We start from the raw sequence: 21268 nt of genomic DNA, 5'->3' as shown, positions 1-21268 counted from the left end.
CAGACCCCCATGTAGTTGCTGAGCTGACACAGGAAGCAAAACAACAGGAAACAAAGAAATTATGACGCCTTATTTGTCATACCTCGACAAAGCCATATATGTTCTTCTGTCAGTCTCGTCTCAAAAAGGGTTGAGGATTTTGTTTTCCCAGTGCCCACGAGTACACAAAGCACCTACACCTTCCATCAACAACCATAAAAGCAAAGGGAAAAAAAAAAAGATCTTACGAACTGTGCTTCTGGGTAGTCAACAAGAAAGAGGACCAGAAAAGCAAACGACTGTCCAGGCTGATACTTCCGTGTAAATAGTTTCAAGCATGCAATCACTCGTCGCTAATAAAATACTGGTATAAATAAGGAAAGAGAGAGGGGGTTGAAACTTACAAATACATTGACACTGACAGAGATACAGAAACACAGTGCAAGAGCAGTTGGTGGATGTAACTTTCGTTGGATTAATTAAAATTAAAAAATAATTTTAATAAATATAAAAAAAATTTAACTTTTAATTATTTTATTTATATAAATCTTTGTATTAGAATAATTATTTTTTTATTATATAATAATAAAATAATATAAGATAAATTTAGTTTTAATTATTCATATTAAATCTTTATATTAAATTATATATTTATTTATTATATGATAATAAATAATTAATAATTTTAAAAATATTTAATTTTTTTATTTATTAATTAATTTTATTTTATCATATTTTACTATTCTATTTATTATATATTAACTAATAATTATATTTTTATTAAATTAATATATCACTAAATCAAATTAATATATTAATTGTGATAAAATATGTGATAGAAAGAAAGGTAGAAAAAAATAATTAATAAAATATATATTTGATGTATGTATAATAAATTTTAAATTTTAAAAAAAATTAAAAATTATTATAATTAAATTTATTTAACTAATCTAATATAAATATATTTTATTTTTTAATAATTAAATATTTATTAAATTTAACTTTTAACTAATAGTGTTCTTATCAGTGGCGTCTACTAGGGAAGTACGAGAGCAACGGTAACAGTTGCCAAATAAGACTCGGAAGCAAGACTTGTATGAAGTCAACTGCTCTGTTTCCTGGTTTTGAACCCAATCAGAAGAGCCAAGTCATAGGATTTGGATATCAAATCTTTTTTCATTTCATTTTAACTGATTATTAAAAACAAATTTCAATTTTTATATAAAATATAAAAAATAATTTAATTTTTTAAAATTTTAAAATAATAATAATATAAACGATATAAATTTAATATAAATTTAAATAATTTTATCTTTAATAATATTCTTTTAACGCGCCGCACACCCGATAACGTGGAATAAAATTGTGAACTTGAATACCTTCTCTCACAAAGCTTTGAACCCATCGAAGTAGCCTCCATACCCATTATCGGCAAAGAACCGTTTTTCCTGTGACCATCGGCCAAACCAATCGCAGACAGACCCGTCATTTGTGCTTCGGCTGAGAGGGAAGAACCGACTCAACAGACCCATCATTTTTGCACTTTGTTGATGAGCAATCGGGCTTTGCATTTTCTGGGACGGGTCGAAGATTACTACTGGTTGCACGAGAAAGAGTCGATTTCGCAAAAGGAACAAGGCCACCACAACCAACTATAGATCAGAACGCTCAGACTCGGTGTGAAAAGAGGGAAGCTTTTCAGCATTCAGCTAATTACTCTCGGATGTTCTAAAATGTTCTTAGATCCGGTATAGAAAAAAGAGTGATCTTTAAATCATTTAATTTATTTCAATTCATTTCATTTTAAATTTAATTTATTTAAATTTTAAAATAATAATAATATTAAAATTTGTTACACGACTGTGGATTGACGGGAATACCAGTCTCACTTCGAGAGGGAGCTGAGCACCTCCAAGAAAAGAGAAAGAGAGAGAGAAATTGTAAAGAGAAATCTGTTGTATGGTTTTGCACAAGGGAATGATTCCCACTACACTGTGAACTAAATGCTGTAACAAACTCTATGAAGTAAAGGAAAGATTATTGTGCTAGGCACCCAAACAAAAAGACAGACATGCATAAAGGCCTACTCGCCGAACCTACTTAATATGGGTCTGAGCCTTTACAATAACTACAAAATAAAAGACCAACTCCTTATTCTATGAGAAAATATACTTACAACCGTGAATTGCGTAACCGTCGCGTAATCACTTTGAAAAAAATGAATAAAACATGGGACCCACATGAAAAAAATTAATTTTTTAATAGTGGATCCCACTCTTTTTCAAAGCGATTATGCGGCGGTTACGCACTTCACGGTTGTATGTAGAATTACTCAATCCTACACTCTCTCAAACATTTTCTCAAACAGCAGGCAACCATCACAACTAAGCTATCAATATAATCTTTCAATTCCAGCCAACAGAGACTCAGACACAAAACTCAAAAAGGAAGGAAATTATGGTAGCCCAAAGACGAGAAGTAGACAATCAATTTCTTAGTGCTTAATACAAATGAACTCACCAGAGGGAATAATATGAATTGCACCTAAATGATCATCAAAAATTTCTCCCAAGTCTCCCTGTTCAGACAAACTTCCCGACGCTTTAAGACCCTAGCTCACTGTTCTGATATAGTTCCCCAGCCATATTCAACTCTGCAGCACCTACCGCACTAACTCAGATCAATCTTGAAATAAATTATTTCACTGTTAACCCTAACCCATTAGTCAAGCCAAACTTAACTCTCCAACCAGCTGGAGATCAAAACACCTTACCTAATAAGACAAAAATGGCACAACAGTTAGGACTCATAACCCACAATTTGGACTTGAGCCACACTCGAGCGAAGGCTCGATCAAACAAACAGTGTGATGTTTGCTAGAGCCATACTCGAGCGAATGTTCGATCGAACAATCAATGTGATGTCGCTTGAGCCACACTCGAGCGAAGGCTCAAGTGAACAATTTGTGTGATGTTCTCTCTAGCCATACTCAAGTGCCACTCAAGCGAACATCACCTAAAACAAAAAATTCGATTTTTACAAAACTGAAATTATGAAATTTAGCAGTCTAAAAACTGAAATCATTGAAATGAAAACAACAAAGAAGTTGAAATGAACAACAAGTCATACACATTTCACAAAGGGAGTCACAAATCACATTTCACATTTTACAATTACACGGAGGAACAACAAATCTATTGGAGGAGGAAGTTAGAAATCATTTTTACAATTACTGCGGTGACGACAGAGTCGCAGACAGCAGCCTCAGGTGACGACAAACGACGTTCGAAGCTCAACTTCCTCATGTGAAAGTGAGGACTCTGTTGTGTCATGTGCGAAACTAAAAGTGAGGGGGGGGGGAGAAGGGGGTCCTGCATTTTGGATCTCCTTCCTTCATGAAACGACGTCGTTCCACTTCAAGCAAAACGACGTCGTTTACCTACCTCATCAAGACAAAGTGATGCAGGCCAAACGAAATGACGTCATTCCTCTTAAAGTGGAACAACGTCATTTTGATCATGTATATTTTTTTGAAAAAAAATCGGCGTTCGGAGCCCATGCGAGCTCCGACTCCGAACTCCTACTATTAGAGTCAGCTCTTCATTTTGCAAATGTTAGAGTCAGACCCGCTTCTGAACTCGGTTGGAGGTCGGAGGTCGAAAATTTTGCCCACCCCTAAAGGGGAGCAATTCGGGCCAAGATGGGTTCAGTGTCCTGCCCAGGCCCAACCCAGGGGTAGGGATGGGAATATCCCCTCTAATATGATTTATATCATATGATATAATAGTTAATTGATAACATATTATTTTACATTTTATATAGTCAATGATGATAGAATAGATAAATAATACATAATTAACTTATACAACTATTATAGAAAATAATATATATAATATTAAAAGAATTTATATGTAAGTGATTCGATCGGTTTTGGTCCAATCCAATCCAAAAAACCACATCTCGAAACTGTACCAAAAACTATATTTTGGAGATATCATGGACTGAGACCGAGTACGGGTGAATTCGGTTTGGTTCGGTCGATTTTTTCAATCCAGACCAAAAAAATTTCACCCCTACTGGTTTGGGTAGCAAAGTCCTCCCAAATCAGTCTATCTTATCTCATCTTATCTCATCTCATTCCATCTAATCTCAGTATCCAAACACCACAAACACAAAACATTTTTTCAATTTCAACTTTTCAGATTTTTCATTATATCATTATCTAATCATTATAACTTTTCCAAATTTAAAAAAATATATATAAAAAATAATTCAAAATTTTCAAATCTCAAAATAGAAATAATATCGAAAATTATATTCTAATAATATTATGACTTTATAATATTTTTATTCAACTTTTTCTCACACCTTATCCAAAATTTCATAAAACATATTAACTCAAACTATTTTACTACTATTCGCGCGCAAATTATTTCACTATTATTCATAAATATCATTTCATTTCATCTCACTATCTAAACAAGACCTAAAATCCAGCATAAATAACAGTCTGTGTATTGCGCGGGTTGTATGCCCATTTAACTTTAAGATAAACCAAATATACGATTTAGAAAATTTATAGACAAAACAATTATTATAGAAATAGATGTTGAGACATAAATATTATGGACTCATTTGAATGTTAAGATGAGATAAGATGAGAAAATTGTGAATAATAGTGAAATTGTTTGAATTAAGATATTGTATGAGGTTTGTGAAAGAAGAGATAAAAAGTTAAATAAAAATATTATAAAGTCGAAATATTGTTAGCATATAATTTTTTAATATTAGTTTTGTTTGAGATTTGAAAAAATTGAATTATTTTTTGTATTTTATTTAAAATTTTGAAAAAATTGTAATGATTAATTAACGATTATATGAAAAAGCTAAGATTTGAAATTGTAAAGTGTTTTTATTTGAGTGATATTTAGATGTTGAGATGAGATAAGATGAGATGAGACGAGACCATCTCAACATTCAAATGGGGGCATTATAGTCACTATAAGAAAATGGCTCTATTGTGGTGATTTATGGTCTGCTAGAAATAATATCGCCGCAATAAGTCATTATTCACGGTGATTTTCGTGGTTGACGCTACTTCCAATGGGCACGTTTTTTTTTTTACCTTTTGCAACAATTTTAAACACACTTGTGGCGTTGAAAATTCGATGCTAATATATTTTAACTGTTGCAGCGAATTTAATCGCTACAAAAAGTAAAAACCTTATGCCACCTTATGCCGACGCACAATTTCATTGCAATTGTCATTCTAATGTACACGGCGCCAATACCACAGAAAATTAGATTTTCTCCCAAATCTCAATTTCACCTCCGTCCCCAACTTTCTTCTTCTTCATTTCTCTCTAGCTGCACATTAAGCATAACCCACTAAAAATTTGCGGTGTGTCCCTTCCACCGAAGGAAACCACTCACATCAAATTACGCTACGACACCCCATCAAAAACCCACTAATTGGCGTCTACATCAGTTTATGCCGAGGCCACATCAGTGAAAAAGGTTCTATTTTTTCGACACCCTAAGGCTTTGTTCTTCATCATTGTTGGCCCGTTTCCTAATCAAAAAGGGTTGGAGTCAATTTTCCGTCCCTTCGTCGATCTCCTGATCCGCTCGGTTGGAGTCAATTTCCCAAAGTAATTTACTCTGTTCTATGTCTTCTTGGTTCTTAATGAAACTGTTTGTGTCAAGTAGAAATAAGGGTGTTTTGCTATAATATTTATGCTTAGGTTTTGAGAAGCACACACATTGGACAATCCCGTAAGCGAGAGGAAGTGTTCTTAGAGTGTTGTTTCTCAGGAATATTAATTTTTGCATGGCTTTCTTCGACTCTGGCAAGATATAGAATGCATGAGTTACGAGTGTTACAAATTAAACCCAATGATGTTGTATTTATACCTAACACAACAACATTAGCATCATATGCATGCAGGAAATGGCTTAGAATTATCAACATTTGGTTGGATGATAGATGATGAATTGTTGATCAAGTTGCTTATATTTAATTGATGAGTATAGGAATCCAAATACATGGACCACTTGTTCTTGCAACAGATTGCATATTGATTTGGTTAATTCACATAGCTTTTTCCCCCAATGTCCCACTTGAAGGTTTGGGGACCCTTGCAGTAACACTAATTGGAACAAGCCATCCTTACATTCTGTCTTTGACAAAGTTTTACTGAATTATTTCAGTAGTAATTCGTTAACTACATTAATTAAGAAGTACTTCTCACTAGGAGATGAAAAGTTGATTTCAAAAGTCATGTGATCATTAATGGAATGGTATTAAATTGTTTGTTTAATACCATATGCCATGATGAGAATATATATAATCTTTTAGGGAAGATCATATAAACACGTTTGCTTCTTGAAATCTCTTCTAAAACTTCCCATAAAACTTCCCAAAAAAGTATATTTTGGAAGGCCAAAGAATAATGCTATTTCGATAATAATAAGGTTTCTTTGGTTACAATTGCGCTGAATTGTTACTCATCACTAATTGTGAGATATTCAAGTTGTTATATATATATATAATGTTCACAACATCTGGTTAATTATATAGCTAGGTCATGTATATAAAGGTCCTTTCATGTGTTTGGAGATCAAGAATCCAAAACTACCATGTGGCATTTGTAAGGAAGAAGGTTGATCATGATGATGATCATGCAGATGATGGTCTTTAATCATGATTTGTGTGAAAACTCTGCAACACGATTAATGAAGTACCACTGCATGGCTTCTAATTCATCATATACCTTTGTTAATGGTTCTTACTAAATCTGAGATAATTTGTGAGTTCCTCAAGGGATCATAAGCATGATCATCGATTGATTAAGATATGCCAAATTAATTAGTTGTTTTTAACGAACTCAAGTCAGTTTATAAAGTACTACTTCATCATGTATTGTACAGATCATCATAGTGTTCAAATTCATGATAAATGGTGAGTAATTGATGATAACTACGTTAATATGCATGCATATCTTGCCTATACTTAAAAGCGACTATAATTTACTGTTCATTAATGTTTATAGATCTATAAACATTAATGAACAGTAAAAAAGTTTTTTTTTTTGCCGTTTGTTATTGTTTATAGACAATAATTATGAAAAGTATTTTTTTTTTTTTTTTCACATGTTTGTTTAGTTTTTCTGTTTCTTTTTGGGTTTATCTGTATGAATGTCAATGTGTAACGTAATACCACAATCGTGCGTGAGGAATGAGAGAGGAAAAAAAGAAAAGTAGGAAAAAATATTAGTTTTTGAGTTTTAAATTTCAACCCTTCATCTTTAATTTTCAGATTTAATCTAACAGTAGAAGTTTAAATATTGATTTAAACTAATATAAAATAGATAATTAAATTTTAAATATTATATCATACATTTAAAATTAACTTCAATTTATAAAATACTAATTTCTCATCATTAAATAAAAGATAAAGTTTTACTGAATATTAAATAAATGATGAAATTTTATTAAAAGCGCCTATAATTTACTGTTCATTACTGTTCATAGATGAACAGTAAAAGTTTCATGCTTTACTCTGTTTATAAACAGTAATTATGAAAAGTAATTTTTTTTTTCACATGTTTGTTTAGTTTTTCTGTTTTTTTTTGGGTTTATCCGTGTGAATGTCAATGTGCAACGTAATACCACAATCGTGCGTGAGGAATGAGAGAGGAAAAAAAGAAAAGTAGGAAAAAATATTGGTTTTTGAGTTTTAAATTCCAACCCTTCATCTTTAATCTTCAGATTTAATCTAACGGTAGAAGTTTAAATATTGATTTAAACTAACATAAAATAGATAATTAAATTTTAAATATTATATCATATACTTAAAATTAACTTCAATTTATAAAATACTAATTTCTTAACATTAAATAAAAGATAAAGTTTTACTGAATATTAAATAAATGATAAAATTTTGTTAAATATTTTTAAAAAAGTATAACAATATAAATAATTAGAGTTTTAACATAATTTAAATATGATAATATTCTTAATTAACTAAAAAGAACTGCTACAACTAATGAAGAAGTAACCTAAAAATATGTTTTGAATGTGTATTTCACTTTTTTATTTTTATTTTCCTTTTTTCATGTATTTTTTTAATCATCATAAACATTTAAAAAAAATAAAAAATTCACAAAATTATTAAAAGAACACTTCTTCAGTATCTAGATAAAAAAAAGAAAAAAAAAAAGAAAAAGGCAAACGTCCCTTGGACGTTACCTACTGCTAGTTATATATATATATATATATATATATATATATATATATATATATATATTTATTTATATCTTGTGCATACACGATGTCTCCCGATCATCCAAATGTGAGCTAGCAGCTTGCTGTTATATATGTGCAATATTAGGACTTAGATTAATAATGTCTTAATAATTAGTACTTAAATAAAAGACAAATGGACTCTGACTCTGAGCACATGCAGGTTAAACCTGAGAAAATAAGTCGCTAATTTTATCTATGTGTGGTCAGAAGATACTAATAATTTACTACCATTCCACAAACAGTTCACCTTAGGTAATAAACTATTCATTATAACCTCTGTTCTTATAAAAATATATAAATAAATTGATTCACTAAATGAATTACATTTAAAAATGTCTAAACCAACCCTGGCTTTTCAAAAGGCCATTGGGAAGAAGAAAAGGTAAGAACTTGCTTAATTGTGCATGATCTTGAATATGATGATCTATATATTTAGTTCAGCCCAATGAATTGAAGGTGGAGTAGTGTTCATGGCATGCATGAAGTACATAGCGAGCTCAAGGTTAATTGCTCGTGTGTGTTGGTAATTAATGTTTTTATTTCATGAAAATAAATATGCTCTATGTGCCCTATTGACCACAGGATCTTTTAAGACCCTTTGATCCAAACCCTTTTGCTATTTTATTGAAAATATATTGAAAAGCAGAAATTTAGATAGAGAAGCTTGGGCCTATTTTGTCAAGCACCTCACACAACTAAGTTTTTATTATATTACTACAACAAACTTGTAAGATCCTAAGTTCAAGAAAAATCACAAATTCTGACTATACCCAACACAATCTATAGTTCTTTCTCAGTTAACAAACGGGAAAACACACTTTTCACCTTTAAACTACAGGGTGTTTTACACTTTGCAGGCCAAACTACATAACTGACACATTCTACCCTCCAATTCGTAAATAGCACCCTCCATTAAGATTTGACAGACAAGATTGCAACCCTCAAACTTGTTCTAGAATTTACTAACGTTCTCCAATTGCATAGTGTTGTTCAGTTCGTTAAAACATAACTAAATGTCACTGCTTGCTAATAATCGATCCTCTCACCACCTAATACACAGATCACCGAATACACAGATTCACAATGAAGTTAATCAAGAAAAAAAAAATGCACATTGGCAGACAAATTTTACCTTAAAAAGAATAAAAATTCTAAAAAGTGATGTATCTTACAAAAAAAAAAAAAAAAAGGAACATTGATCAGCAGGTTCCATAATTCATCTCCTTCACTTATCTACCAGTTGGGCACAGGTTCACGGGGGTCAACTAGACAAACCTTTTTAACCAGGTATTTTCCCATACTACGAGAAAAAAACAATTCCCGTGAATTTCCGGCACCCAATTAATTTAATACCAAAAACAAAGGTTCAAACAAAATCCATAAAATTCTAAGACTTTTCGACCCCACTACCTTTGCAAAGCAATCAAAATCCATAACCAAAATCGAATAAAAGACAAACACCCACTAATTGAAATAACTCATGTTCAAAGCTAGTGATCATGTAAATGTGGATAGAGTCCATAACTTTGTGCAAATATTTCTAGACCTAATGAATTAATAAAACTTTGTTACAAAACAAAATGGAACATTTGAGGTGATGTCTTTGGTTTATTTTCTTGGGTTTTTAAAAAGGTTCTACATAGAGATTTCTTATGCAGTTGCATGCACTACAAGAAATAGGGTCTTTCCCGGCGCTTAAATTCGTCGCAAATAACACCATAAATCGTTGCAAATATTTTTTTGCAGCGATTTATGCTGCGCCGGACTTTCGTCGCAATTGTAGAGCCTTTTAAAAGATTCGCCAGTGAAACACAAAATTTGTCGCCAAAAATTTTGGTTTACAGAGATTTTTTTCGCTGCTAATATTATTTTTTTCGCCGCAAATAACGTTAGGATTTCAGTCTTATTTCGCTGTGAAAAAATATTTGCAGCGTTTTATATCGTCGCTAATACACAAAAATTCGCTGGAAATACCTTGATATTATTTGCAGCGTGTCAAAAAATCGCCTTGTATACTCTTTTTTGCAGCGGTTAAAATTGTTGCAAAAAAAATTGTTTTTTTCGCGGCGAGTGATTGTTGCTGCAAAAAGATATTTCTGGCGATATTAATTCGCCGCAAATACTATTTTTGCAAAATATTATTTGCGGCGAAATTTACTCGCCGGAAATAGTGTTTCAGAAAATTAAAAAAAAATCCACGCCAGCAGAGTTTTACCTTACAGATCTGTAAGGTAAAACTCTTTTGACATTCTCTGAAAAGATCCCTGCCCCTAATATGATCATATTATGATCTCCTTAACTCAAATGAAAGGACTATAATATATGCTTAAGAATAAAAAATCTAAAACCAACAAATAGTAAATAAACCATGCTTGAGAATGAAACTCACCATTCCACAATATGATCCTAGCCTAACTCAATAACTGAAATATTAACCAATAAACAATAAACCATTAATTTCTCAATAGTAAATGGAGATGATATTCTTTCAAGAAGAACAATCATTTCATTTACTCTATACCCAAATGGATTTGAGCTACTTAAAGTACTTTTCTTCATGATGTGGTTTTAATTTGAAACTATTTTTCTTTCCCTGAAAATTAGAATTAATCAGATTTTACTCTCTTAAAAAAGGAAGAGTAAGTATGCATGTTTGAATTATTTATGTCTTTGTCCCTCTTGCTATACTGTTTAGTTTCTCTAAGCACTAGGGCCCTTGCTTTTGCATGAGCTGCAAAAACAGTTCGTTTTGGAGATTCGAAGTAGAGTATGCAGTTGACATTTTAAATTGCAATATTTTGTGCTTGCAGAATGTTCAGTAAGTATGGAACACTAAATATATATATAAGATAGGTGAAGACAATCTCAGCCTCGCTTTATAATTAAGTTCCAAGTTCACACTGACAGGAACTATAGAACATCCATCCATAAGACCCACACAACAAACAATAGTAAAAGGTGCACTCTTGGCTTCTATTGATAACTTATCATTTAATTATTTAGGCCCCAGTTCTCTTCAAAATCAAACAGTGGATGAAACAAAAATGCTAGAAGATTCTTGAACATGACTTCTACTAAAACCAGGAATCTAAACAATGGTTAGAACATTTTTCATCTACAACACAAAAAATTCTAAACTTCATCGGTTATCATAATCAGCTTCAAAATTAACATGATATTCACTTGATACTCCACCATACACGAAGCCAACTACAAGCTTTAATCTACTACTTTATTGTGTGGATTTAGTCCAGAAATAATTCTAAGCAAACATTCAACATATTTAATTCCTTAGATAATAGCTGTTGGCAAAATTTGTCCACCAACCTATCCAATCATACATGATTATATATTGCATCTTGCATATAGTGACAATTGCAAAAACCATTATCCTTACACGTAAAACACAAAAACTAGATACATTCTGCACACACTCACTCAAATTTCACCCTAGTGCAACAAACCAAGACCATCATCTGGTCGGTCCCAAGGTAAATGAATTCAGTCTAATCGAAAATGTATTTTAAAATATATTTCCTTCATTTTCCTTGTTGGAGTAAAATCACTTTTGAGCTAAAAGTAACCGTACAGAACAGTAAAACATTCTGTCAACGAATAATACTGCATGGTATAAAACTGTAACTGAATTAGGTGGCAAAGAAGAACAACATCTAGGGCCTATGATCTTGCTGCACTGAAACTCACTGGGGAACATCCACTCAAATAACATTACCGGCAGAATTAGAAAGTGAATAGTAGAGAGGATACCAAAATAATAGAGAAATGAGTAGTATTGGAAGAAATAATGTCAAAAAAAAGGATAGAAATGTAGTAAGTGAATAGCAGAACCACACCAATCCTATTGATCTAATACCCAACGCCAAAATCCTATTAAAACATATAAATCTCTATTCCACGACAATATGCAAATTTTCCAAATCCAATACGCTAAACTAAAGAAAAAACTGATGAATACGACAATTGCAAAGTATTAGATCTTCTCAAACCCAAAAATAAATCCAAAAACAAACAAAACCCTAGAGCATGGAATGAACATCCAAATCTTAATAAATAGCATTGCAAAATAGAGTCTATTCTCATCATAAATATTTTATGGTTTAAAGTCACGAGTTGAGCGTTGAAACCAAAGCATTGCACCTCATCATGTATAATAAATATTGTGGGAAACCAAAGCACTGCACCTCATCATGCATTGAAACCAAAGCACTGCACCTCATCATGTATAATAAATCCAGATTTTGCATTATAATTTGTATCAAATTAAAACTTGTCTAGATGCATGCAGTTTCTGATCTCTATCTGACAGGAAATGGGTATGGCTTTGAGACTTGTAACGCAGTAGTCATGACCATAGCTTGTGGTCCAATTAAATTATTGTTGCACAAGTACTGATCTGAATGTGCTTCATAAACCTATATATATATATATATATATCTAACACTATTGCCTAGTGAACCTAAGTCACTCTTACTATCAATTAAATTGAAAATATGTATTCAGGGATTTATAAAATTGAAAAAAGAAATTACAGAATCTGTCCCTAAGCAGATTCAAGTGATAAACAATGTAAAGGGAAACTGCAGCACCAACGTTGGATGCTTCATAGCAGCATAAAAATTGCAAACTGTAAACAGCACAGTACTACAATCCGTACAGAAACTCACTACCAAAAGAAATATTTTCAACAGCAACAATAGATGCACAAAGGAATTTCCCAGGGTCTCTTTTTCTTGGTCCTCCACGCACCACTCAGAAAAATTAGGAAATATGACAAAATAAGATGCATTTCTAAAAGGTTTAAAAAGTAGCAAACCGAGAGGGGTGGTCGTGGTGGTTGCTTGGCGTGGAGTGGTGGCTCGGGAGGAGCACGGTGGCGCTGGGGAGAGCTGCTGACCGTGGGTTGCGAACAGAGCTGGGGAGAGAGGGAAGGCCTCGGGCTGCAGGGCTGGGCGTGGAGGAGAAGGGGGCTCCGACAGAGAACTGGTGACGGCGTCGACTTGTGGGTGGTGGCGAACGGCGCCCCTAGTGGCGGCGATATAGAGAAATCCGAGAGAGAGAGAGAGCTAAGGCTAAAGAGGAAGGATCGGAGAGGCCGACCAGGTGAGGTAGCGGTGGCGTGGTGGCGGTGGCGTGGCCGGCGTGGGTTGTGCTCGAGAAGAAAGACCGTGGGAGAGAGAAGGGGAGGGAGGGGGGAAGGGCTGGAGGGAAATGAATGGAGAAGAGGCGGACGTTTTAATTTAACTAGCTTTTTTCGGCGTCTTAATCTCGCCGCAAATATCAAAACTCTCGCCGCAAATAAAAAGGCATTAGCAACAAAAATAAGATCGCTCATTTATGGCGACAAAAAATCGCCGCAAATACACTAACGTACATTCAACAAATTCAGTTTTAACTTTTAATGATGAATTTCGCGGCGAATTTTAAATTCGCCGCAAATAAGTAGTATTGGACCTCTTTTTGTGGCAATTTTAAAAAACGCTGGAAATCATCTATTTTGGCGATTTTTAAGCCCAAAAAATTGCTGCAAATGATTACTTTCACAATCACAGCGATTAACTAACCGTCGCAAAAAATTAGTTACTTTTTGCAACGAATTGTGCGCCGCAAAAGACAAAGTCGCTGCAAAAGATCAATTTAGTATTTGTGGCGAATTTTTCTGTCATAAAAAGTAAAAAAATCGCCGCAAAAGATCATTTTCCAACTTGATGTAAAAAAAATGCGGCAATGTAAAAAATCGCTGCAATAAAGGTTTTTTGCAGCGATTTTATTTCCAACAAACAAAAAATCGCCGCAAAAAGCCTTATTTCTTGTAGTGATGCATGGTTACAAAGTGTTGATATCCTTCATTGTTTAAATGACACAAACACAGATATAATGCTCAAAATATGATTATTTACTACCCAATCACTAATGATATAAGTCAACTGAAATTTTCTAAAAACGAGCAAATCAGTCACTTCATGAATATTTGGATATTCTTCATAGTATGCAATAAATTTGTTTACTATGAGGGCAAAATAAACCATGACGAGTTTACTTTATTGCTGAAAACTTTTCTAGCACAAAGGTCACATCTATGTTTGATTAACCATGACAATTTTATAGCTGTTTTTTCCTTATTCAAGTACAAGATTAGTCTTTTGATTTTTTCTAGTACTTCAATGACAAGTACTATGTTACTGATATAGCAGTATGACCTTGCCTTTAAAGTACGCGAATAAATCTCAGTATGAGGTGCTGTTTTTCGCACCTCGTAAATCTCTCTTTACACTTTCTTATCCCATATGTAAGTAGAACATCGCCAATAACCTGTCATGACATCGTTCACTGAGTCGAATAAAGAATTTGACGACTCTTCTTGTTATTTATATGGACAAAAGCTGGATGAATTTGGGTGATAGACTTGTATCTCCTGCATATGCTGAAGGGGTTAAAAATTTCCTCGCAATGGCACGAAACCATTCAATGGGAAGTGATCGCATTCGGTGTCCCTGCCGTATATGCTATAATAACCTCTTCTTGCCTATATTTGAGGTGGAGACTCACTTGTTCATAAAAAGGATCAATCCAAATTATACCCAATGGATATTTTATGGAAAGGAGGAAACACTCCCCATCATTAACGACGACACCGATCCTGGGGTTGGAGTTGAAGACGAGTACATTGATGACATGGACCGTATGTTAGATGACATACGGGCAGGCACATTCGGAGATGCTCTTGAAGACAACACTACATCGCCAACTCAGCCATCAATACCACAGCCCTCCCCAAACTCAAGTTTAGACCAACTATTAGAGGATGCTCGACTTCCTCTTTTTGACGGTTGCATTAAATTCTCAAAGCTCTCATTCTTCGGGAAGTTGTTACACATTAAAACGCTCGGTGGGTGGTCAATTAAGTCTTTTGTTATGCTCATTAGCCTTCTGCAGTCTACTTTTCCTGATGCTAAATTGCCTAGTTCATATGAGGAGGCAAGGTCATTGGAGCGAGGTTTGGGTTTCAACTACAACAAAATTCACGAATGCCCCAACGACTGCATTTTATTCCGGAAAGAATATGCTAATCTTAATGAGTGCCCTATATGTAAGGCTTCGCGTTGGATGCCCAATACACATGGGTCACAAGTGATCCCACAAAAAGTGTTTCGACATTTTCCTTTGAAGCCAAGATTGCAGCATCTATTTGTGACAAACAAGATAGCATGTGAAATGAGATGGCATAAGGAGTAGCGGGTACCCGATGACACTAGTATGAGACATCCTGTTGACTCTGAGTCTTGGAAGACATTTGATCAAGCTCATTGTTGGTTTGCTAGGGATGCTTGCAATGTTAGGCTCGGTTTAGCAAGCGACGGCTTCAATCCCTTCAACAACCTGGCAAAGCCGTATAGCATTTGGCCAGTGATTCTTGTCTCGTATAACTTGCCGCCGTGGTTATGCATGAAAGACCAGTTCTTTATAACATCGCTCATTATCCCTGGCCCCAAATCACCAGGGAATGACATTGATGTGCATTTGGCCAGTGATTCTTGTCCCTAGCATTTGTGCTTCTGCTCAAGTATAGATAGGCCTACTTACGCTAATATTCGACATGGGTCTGAATACAAATGTTTTCTCCCTTTCAATTGCAAGTTGGCCTTCATGATCCAAGAGTGCTAAATGTTATATATAATAATGCATGCATCCCCCTTTTTGTCAAATAAGAAAGCAACAATGGATGGTTTTTAAGAATTTTATGTGAGCATATTTGAACATTATATATTAATGGGATAGAAAATAAAATCTGTACCTCGAAGACAACTTATAATGTTTCTTCACTAACTCCCTAAAAATGGCAAATATTATAACACATATTTTTTGTGGTATTTAAGGTTATGGGAAAAAATTTAAAGCACTTATTTTCAAACATGTTATTATACGGTAATCAACATGTCATTCCGAACTGGTTTTCCTTTTGTATACAGCTTTATCTAGAAAAAAGAAGTCATTATGGTGTTCTTGGAAGAATATTAGGTACTCATAGGTTTGTATATACAAATATTTGCTAGCCTTGATATTGGAGTGTATTTTACGAGTGCTTGCATGATGATCTGCAGTCCTATGTAATTATAGGAGAGTCACTTTCTCTCTCTCTCTCTCTCTCTCTCTCTCTCTCTCTCTCTCTCTCTCTCTCATAATTATAAGGAATAAACTGGGGTAGGATTGAAACAACAAGATGTTATATGCAAGCTCTTTTTATCCATATAGGTTGATTAATTTAATGCACGTGGAGGGTTTTTGATGTTCAGATAATGTACCTGAGGAGCGCGCAAAGCTGATGTAGCAGGCCAGGCCGAGAGTTGTCAAGGAAAGGTGGTGGGGTGATGAGGAAGTTGTTAGAGAAGTTTGGAGCACTTGATTGGGTTTGATATTTGTGTTGTGTTGTCCGTGTGGTTCTCTACCGTATGTTATGAGCTTTTAAGTTGCTATATGGGTAAGTGGAAATTCTGCTGAAAATGTCTAAACCAAGGAACCCGAAAAATTAGATACCAAAGCAAGGCTGTCTTTGCTGAATTTGCCATGGCATGAGCTCTAACGAAGTTGGCTAGATTGACTCTTGAAGGGTAAGCCATTTCGAGCTAATAATTTAGTTATAAGTAAGTGTATATCTAAAAATAGATACAAATTTGAAAGATCCAATATTTTAATTATAAAATTTCACTTGTTTATGCTAATAATTAATAAATGTCAATAAATGATGTGGCAGGCTTTTACATGCAGTGGCATAGTTTTTAAGTTGATGTAGCAGTAGGCTTCAAATTCAAGAACCCAAACCAAGTATTTTTCAACCCAATGTATATAAGCTTGTTAATTAATTGGTATGTGAAATTTTTTATGTTGCTACAAGTTTACTAGGGGTTAACTAAGTTTAAAGTAAAGACATGAATACCTATATATACTTCCATTTTAATACCTTTGTTAATTAGATTAACAATATATATATAGTAAATATATACCCTACTGAAAACAATTCAGATAAATTACCTTTAAGATTTGAAAAATGGTGTTAACTAATAAACACCACGGTACTGATAGAGATAATTTACTCTTGGAATATATATCGTGATTTAATTATTCTCGTTTAGTTATTAGAGTTACTTAATTACATATGTAATGTTCACATTTAACTATTAGCATAGTTAGCTAAAATTCATCATGGTTCATGTACATGATTTCTTTTTCTCTCTTGGTTTACAATGAAAAAAAAGGTTTTAAATAAAATGGATACAGAAAATTTCTGCTATTGATCATCAGCCCCTTTATTTGATGATGAATTGTCACTTTGGAGATTTTTACCTTGGATATTTTTTTTGCGCAGCGAATGTAGAATGCTGGGAAATAAAATACTTGATAACCCTGTTCGTTGAAGGTGGATCTTTGCCGCTCAATCACCAGGTCATCGCAAATCAATATTAATGTGCAAAGTATTGGATGAACTCCACCCATCATTTATTTTCATATTTGTTTTAACCGGTACATTTGTATTGAGGATGTTTGATCTATACTTGAAAGCTTGTAAAAGACATTAGCTGCTCCCATGCATGTAGTACTTAATTGCCTTCTATTAATGCACCATATGCCAGTGTATAGGGCTGATGTACTGATGTATTGGCATGGAAGGAAACTTGAATTTGTATATATATATATATATATATATTTATGCTTTTATGGTTAAATACAAGTATTGTAAAGTACTATTTGGTAATATTTGGAATGAGTTGGAGCAGGAAATTAGGTACCTATGGAAAAATGGTGCATTTTGTATATTAGATTGGTACGGGGTTGAAAATACCAATTGCGGCGATTTTTAGTACGTTAAGAATAAGCCTTACCATACAGGATTTTTTTTGGCGGCGATCTAATTTGGATGTGAAAAACAAAATATGCTGAAAATTGTTTTTGCGACGATTTTCAGTTCGCCGAGAATAAGCATTACATACATGATTTCTTTTACGATGATCTAATTTGGACGTGAAAAAAAAATATGCCGAAAATTGTTTTTACAATGATATTTTTCATCGCAACTACTGGATATTGCGTCGAATTATGTTTCACCACAAATAAAATAAATGGCGTTGACCCAATTCTCGACTGACTTCAAAACGGTGGCAAAACTCTATTGCGGCGAACTAAATCGCCACAAATAAAAACTGCAGCGATTTTTATCAATGGAAAAAATGATAATTGCGGCGATTTTTTAGAACGCTGCAAATAATAAGCAGCTATTTAAGGCGATTTTGGTGTATTAGTGACAAAATAAAACGCTGTAAATACTCTTTCGTAGTGATATTAAGCTGAAGTTCCAAAGATATTTGCGGCATATTTTTAAAATAATTGAAGTGAAAAAAAGCGCTGCAAATAAAAATTATTCACGACGATGTTTTAGTTTTGCTGGTTAAAATTTTAAATGAGTCAACAATTACGACGAAGTTCCGGCACAGCATAAATCGCTTAAATAATTATATGCAGCGATTTAGGTGGTTATTTACGACGAATTTAAGCACCACAAAAGGTCGTTTTTCTTGTAGTGAGTATAAAAAATTTATATTTACCTAAAAGATTATCCTCACTAAACAACAAAAAACGTTTTTAGGAAAATATTCTCATGTGATAACGAAATGCTAAAAAAGCATTTATTTTAATTATTGCTGAAATAGTTTTTCGTAAAAAAAAAATGTTTTATAACTAAACAAACGGAAGCTAAATATGAAGAGAAATATAAAAACTATGAATTTCGTTTCATTTGATTATCTCTTTTCCGTGGGATCGACTTCAAGTCTTCAAACTCGATCGGAGATATGATAGCTTCAGGGAATTTTCATCTGTTTTGACGTATGTACATCTCAAACGGAAAATTTGTTCTTAGCTTCGACAATTACATTAAAGAGTAAAAACTTGTACGTAGAAGAAAAAATCACATCTACACCATGTCCCCAAATCTCCGATGAACACACAATAACCCCACGGACTTGCACTCAAACACCTCTTCTTCCGGAATCAGACTTGGTCAGAGATCTAAGCCTCACTAAGAACTTCACCTTCCCCTCTTTCCTCATCTTATTACTGCCCATGCCCACACCCTTTCCACCTGGCGACAACGAGTCCCAGTTCTCCACTTTTAACGCTTTCTCCGGAGACCTCTCTGCCACGTCATCAAACAGTCCGTGAGCCCCACCTCCTCCACCCCCACGCATTATCATCCTGTCTTGCATGGCGGAGACCACCTCCTTCAAGGCCTTGTCGGCGTCCCCCCTATTTCTTAGCAGGATCTCCCCCACCTGAGCTGGAGTCAGCGCCCCGCCGGACCCTGCACAGCTCTCCACAGCGTCGAACACCGGGTGGGACTGCAGGCCGAGGTAGTTCTTCACCAGGGCCTTGAACGCGTGCATGCCGCACGTTCCCAGGCTCACGTGCACGTCCATCCTCCCACATCTCACCAGCGCTGGGTCGACGTTTTCCCTGTGGTTGGTCGTGAAAACTATGATCCTCTCCTCCCCGCAGCACGACCAAAGCCCGTCCGTGAAGTTCAAAAGCCCCGATAATGTCACCCTCCCCCTCTCGGCCTCATCTCCCTCAGGCCGTCGGCACGTCTCCCTCCCCCTTCTCATCCTCTTCGACGTCGTTTTCAGCATCCTATCTGCCGTCAGATCAACGGTGCAGTCGATATCTTCGATGACGATGATCGACCGATTCGTGGTCTGTATGAGCAAAGCTCTGAGCTCGGAGTTGTCGGACACTTTGGTAAGTTCGAGGTCATATACGTCGTAGCACAGATAGTTGGCCATGGCTGCTATCAGGCTCGACTTCCCTGATCCAGGCGGGCCGTGGAGCAAGTATCCGCGCTTCCATGCACGACCAACTCTATGGTAAAACTCTTTCCCGTTAGCGAATGCGGTTAGGTCCTCCGTGATCTGCTTCTTCAGCTCGGGCTCCAGCGCCAGGGTTTCGAACGTGGAAGGGTGACGGAACGGGACAGAAACCCAGCCGGACTCGTAGGAGCCGTGGCCGTTGTTGGTGAATAGCCTGCGTTCGCGGGAGACACGCTCGAACTCCTCGGCACGTGAGGTGACTTGATCGAGGTAGGGTGAGAGAAGGACCTGACGGTGTCGCTTGGGGAGCTTGAGAGTGAAGCTGCGTTTCTCTTCCAAAGAGTCTTGGACAGTCTCCACGTGGTGGGTCCAGGAGACGCTGTGGCCACGGAAGGTGTCATGGACGGTGTGGTTGGGTGCGACGGTGAAGGAAATGCGATTGGAGGATCTGGAGCGGGAGAGGGTGAGACGGCGACAGGTGGAGGAGTGGTTGACGGAGTTCAGGTAGAGATTGACGTGGCGGTAGAGGTCGTTGACGTCGACGCCGCAGTAGCCGTTGAACTCAGGGATCTCGAAGTAGGAGTAGGGAGTGAACATGTCCTGGAGGGACTCGTAGAATGAGTGAAGGAGGGAGAGGAGCTGGGATGGCAAGACGTTTTGTAGGACGGTGAGGAGGCCCAAGAACGACCACATCTGCGACAATATCTCCATCTTAACTTCTTCCGAATTACTCTGTTTAATTTGTCTGGTATATATCGTACCGCCGTATTGGCTCGGTTGATTGTTTTTTGTCTGATCTGCCTCTCATGAGCTAGGAACCTATGGTTTTTATAATGCAAATGAAGATTATAGATGGTGGCGATCAGGATAAGGGGTGGGTGTTTTGGGTAGGTAACCTTTTCCCGTAGTGCCCACATGACTCGCTGCCATGCTATGTAAAACTAAAAAGAGAGAGAGGCAAAAGACGCTGTTTGCGGGCTGAAAAAGCAACAGAGATAAAGATGAATAAAGCTTGCTAAAGAAGAAGCCGACTGGCTCTGCTCTTTTGCTTTTCTTCCCAGCCTGGTAATTCTATGACCTCTCGCACTTTCAGTACTGTGTGAACTGTG

General features: G+C 35.4%; 3 protein-coding genes across 4 annotated transcripts in view; 1 reads left to right on the top strand and 2 right to left on the bottom strand.

The window, feature by feature from the left end:
- LOC109001495 (callose synthase 2) overlaps nt 1-309 on the bottom strand; it is a 34773-nt gene extending 34464 nt beyond the window's left edge. For both annotated transcript variants that reach the window (XM_018978801.2, XM_035685500.1), the window contains exon 1: nt 83-309. The gene's annotated coding sequence lies outside the window, so the exon portion shown is untranslated. The remainder of the gene's footprint in view (nt 1-82) is intronic.
- Nucleotides 310-14676: 14367 nt separating this feature from the next.
- LOC109001485 lies at nt 14677-15540 on the top strand. Its single transcript, XM_018978789.1, has one exon. It carries the CDS (start codon nt 14677-14679, stop codon nt 15538-15540), a length of 864 nt encoding a protein of 287 aa, XP_018834334.1.
- A 3517-nt stretch (nt 15541-19057) lies between these two features.
- Nucleotides 19058-21036, bottom strand: LOC109001494 (AAA-ATPase At4g30250-like). The gene has a single exon (XM_018978800.2). It carries the CDS (start codon nt 20868-20870, stop codon nt 19326-19328), a length of 1545 nt encoding a protein of 514 aa, XP_018834345.1. The 5' UTR covers nt 20871-21036; the 3' UTR covers nt 19058-19325.
- Between the last annotated feature and the right edge of the window lie 232 nt (nt 21037-21268).

Source organism: Juglans regia, chromosome 14 (assembly GCF_001411555.2).
Source record: "Juglans regia cultivar Chandler chromosome 14, Walnut 2.0, whole genome shotgun sequence".
NCBI lineage: Eukaryota > Viridiplantae > Streptophyta > Magnoliopsida > Fagales > Juglandaceae > Juglans > Juglans regia.
The sequence above is the reverse complement of the archived record's forward strand: the minus strand, read 5'-3'. Positions and strand labels throughout refer to the sequence as shown.

Bases quoted from the DNA above. Each gene is read 5' to 3' on its own strand.
- LOC109001485 (XM_018978789.1), top strand. From the start codon at position 14,677: ATGGACAAAAGCTGGATGAATTTGGGTGATAGACTTGTATCTCCTGCA.
- LOC109001494 (XM_018978800.2), bottom strand. From the start codon at position 20,870: ATGGAGATATTGTCGCAGATGTGGTCGTTCTTGGGCCTCCTCACCGTC.